The 4,121-nt window shown below is 38.2% G+C and overlaps 1 protein-coding gene across 1 annotated transcript in view; it reads left to right on the plus strand.

Moving 5' to 3' along the window:
• The first annotated feature begins 498 nt into the window (after window positions 1-498).
• Window positions 499-4,121, plus strand: part of SSNA1 (SS nuclear autoantigen 1) — a 6,578-nt gene continuing 2,955 nt past the window's right edge. Inside the window, exon 1 of the mRNA XM_053374829.1 lies at window positions 499-575. Within this exon, the coding sequence (XP_053230804.1) occupies window positions 524-575 (52 nt within the window). The 5' untranslated portion in view covers window positions 499-523. The remainder of the gene's footprint in view (window positions 576-4,121) is intronic.

Raw genomic sequence — 4,121 nt, forward strand, 5'->3', positions numbered from 1 at the left:
TCCCTCCGTCCTGGAGGATCTCTCCCACCCAGTGGATCTCTCGCGCTTAGCGGATCCCTCCTGCCCAGCAGATCCCTCCCACCCAGCGGATCTTTTGCCCTTAGCCGATCCCCCCAACCCAGCGGATCCCTCCAACCCAGCGCATCCATCCCACCGAGTGGATCTCTCACGCTTAGCGGATCCCTCTGACCTTGCGGATCTCTCCCACCGAGTGGATCTCTCGCGCCTAGCAGATCCCTCCCACCCAGCAAATCACTCCGACCAAGTAGATCACTCCCACCCAGTGGATCTCCCGCACTTAGCCGATCCCCCAACCCAGGAGATCCCTCTCACCCAGTGGATCCCTCCGACCCAGTGGTCCTCTCCCACCCAGCGCTTCAGTCCCCCCCACCGCTTGTTCCCTTTCGCGTCCGAACGCAGGAGGACCCGGCCCCGCCTCTGCGCATGCGCGGAGCGGCGACGTTCGGACCCGCCAGGCGCGACGTACGCGACGCGCGGCGGAGACGGCGGCGACGCGGCGGCGATGACGCAGCAAGGGGCGGCGCTCCAGAGCTACAACAACGAGCTGGTCAAATGTGAGGCGAGAATTGGCGCTTCTACTCGAGCTCAGGCTCCGGCGGGGGGAGCAGGCCGCGTTGCTAGGGCGACGGCGTCGCTGATTGGGCGGGGAAGGAGCCCGGCGGCCAATGGGAGGCGCGGAGGGGAAGGCCGAGCGCTGCTATTGGGCGAGAGGCGTGAGGAGGGCGGTACCAATCGGCTGAATGGCCGGGCGGGAAAGGCCGAGCGTTGCTACTGGGCGAGCGGCGTGAGGAGGCCGCGTCGCTAGGGCGGCGGCGTCGCTGATTGGGCGGGGAAGGAGCCGGGCGGCCAATGGGAGGCGCGGGGGGGGGGAGGCCGAGCGCTGCTATTGGGCGAGCGGCGTGAGGAGGGCGGTACCAATCGGCTGAATGGGCGGGCGGGAAAGGCCGAGCGCTGCTATTGGCCGAGCGGCGTGAGGAGGGCGGCACCATTGGGCTGAATGGGCGGGCCGCGCGTTGCTATTGGCTGAGCGGCGGAGACGTTGGAGCTGCTGCCGCCTTGCTATTGGACAGGGGTTAAATTGACGTGCTAGGAGGGGAGGCCGCGTTGCTAGGGAGGCGTTGCTAGGGAGTGCGCGGCGGTGATTGGCTGGGGAGGCAGCGAGGCGGCCAATGGGAGGGGAGCGAGGCGGCGGGCGGGAAGTTCCGAGCGTTCTTATTGGACGCGCGGTGTGAGGGGCGGGCGCTGATTGCCTGGAGGCGTAGCGAGGCGGCCAATGTGAGGGGAGCGAGGCGGAGGGCGGGAAATTTCTCGCGTTGCTATTGGCTGACGGAGACGTAGCGGAGGCGGGGGAAGGACGTGCGTTGCTATTGGCTGCGCGATTTGAGGGGAAGGCGCTGATTGCCTGGAGGCGTAGCGAGGCGGCCAATGGGAGGGGAGGCGGGAAGTTCCGAGCGTTCTTATTGGCCGCGCCGTTTGAAGGCGCAGCGAGGCGACCAATGGGAGGGGGGCGAGAAGTTCCGAGCGTTCTTATTGGCCGCGCTGTGTGAGGGGCGGGCGCAGGCGTGAGGGGACGCGCGTTTCTATTGGCTGCGCGGTTCGAGGGGCGGAGACGTTTCGAAGGCGCGTTGCTTTGAGGCGCTAGAGTAGGCCGCGTTGCTAGGGCGACGACGTCGGCGCTGATTGGCTGAGGCCTAACCAGGCGGCGGGCGGGAAATTCTGAGCGCCGCGATTGGCTGCGAGGCTCGAGGGGGCGGGGAAGTGTCTGAGGCGTGAGAGGACGCGCGCGGCGATTGGACAAGCGGCTTTAGGGGCGGGAACGCAGTGACGGGCGGGGCGTTGCGATTGGCCAGGCCGCTTCGAGGGGCGGGGCGGCGGCCTAGCGGGGTTGCTATGGCGACGAGGCCTAGCTTGATTTTCCCCCACCATAATAATAATAATAATAATAATAATAATAATAATAATAATAATAATAATATAATATTATTATATATATATAACAATTATATTATACTAGTTATATTTATATTATAATTATATTATAATTATAATAATTATATTATATATAATATTATTAATAATAATAATAATAATAATAATAATATGGTTTAAATTTAATCCTTCTTCACTTTAATGATTACATGGTTAATATATTTAATTATGAGCATCTTAAATCCAATTTGAGGGCTAGAATCATTATTATTAGTGGTATTAATATTAATATTATTAATATTAATATTTTTAGGACGAAATCTCTAGGTATTGAGGACCTTATCATTATTAATATTATTATTATTCAATCTCCAGGTACTGAGATACTTCTTCTTAATATTGGAGGACATTGTTATTATTATTATTAATAATAATAATATTAATAATAACAACAACAATATTAATATTATTATTAAATCTCCAGGTATGGAGGATTACATTATTATTATTATTATTATTATTATTATTATTATTATTATTATTATAAAATCTACGGGCATTGAGGACCTTCTTCTTCTTGATATTATTATTATTAATAATAATATTAATTATTATTATTATTCCTAATTCCCCAGGCATTAAGGACCTTATTCTTATTATTATTTATTCTTATTATTATTATCATTATTATTATTATTTATTATTATTATTCCTAATTCCCCAGGCATTGAGGACCTTATTCTTATCAATATTATTATTATTATTATTATTATTATTATTATTATTATCTTTAATAATAACAATAATAATTAATTATTATTTTTATTCCTAATTCCCCAGGCATTGAGGACCTTATTCTTATTATTATCAATATTATTATTATTATTATTATTATCTTTAATTATTATTATTATTATTATTATTTATGATTATCATTAATTATTATTATTATTCTTCCTAATTCCCCAGGCATTGAGGACTTTATTATTATTATCAATATTATTAATTATTATTATTATTATTATTATTATTATTAATATTTATTAATATAACATTTATATTAATATAATATAATATAATATAATTTTGATATAATTTTAATGTAATATGATATAATATTAATATATTTATTAATATATTTATTATTATTAATTATTATTATTATTCTTCCTAATTCCCCAGGCATTGAGGACTTTATTATTATTATCAATATTATTAATTATTATTATTATTATTATTAATATTTATTAATATAACATTTATATTAATATAATATAATATAATATAATTTTGATATAATTTTAATGTAATATGATATAATATTAATATATTTATTAATATATTTATTATTATTAATTATTATTATTATTCTTCCTAATTCCCCAGGCATTGAGGACTTTATTATTATTATCAATATTATTAATTATTATTATTATTATTAATATTTATTAATATAATATTTATATTAATATAATATAATATAATATAATTTTGATATAATTTTAATGTAATATGATATAATATTAATATATTTATTAATATATTTATTATTATTAATTATTATTATTATTCTTCCTAATTCCCCAGGCATTGAGGACTTTATTATTATTATCAATATTATTAATGATTATTATTATTATTATTAATATTTATTAATATAACATTTATATTAATATAATATAATATAATATAATTTTGATATAATTTTAATGTAATATGATATAATATTAATATATTTATTAATATATTTATTATTATTAATTATTATTATTATTCTTCCTAATTCCCCAGGCATTGAGGACTTTATTATTATTATCAATATTATCAATTATTATTATTATTATTAATATTTATTAATATAACATTTATATTAATATAATATAATATAATATAATTTTGATATAATTTTAATGTAATATGATATAATATTAATATATTTATTAATATATTTATTATTATTAATTATTATTATTATTCTTCCTAATTCCCCAGGCATTGAGGACTTTATTATTATTATCATTATTATTATTATTATTATTATTATTATTAATATTTATTAATATAACATTTATATTAATATAATATAATATAATATAATTTTGATATAATTTTAATGTAATATGATATAATATTAATATATTTATTAATATATTTATTATTATTAATTATTA

Source organism: Podarcis raffonei, chromosome Z (assembly GCF_027172205.1).
Source record: "Podarcis raffonei isolate rPodRaf1 chromosome Z, rPodRaf1.pri, whole genome shotgun sequence".
Taxonomy (NCBI): Eukaryota; Metazoa; Chordata; class Lepidosauria; order Squamata; family Lacertidae; genus Podarcis; species Podarcis raffonei.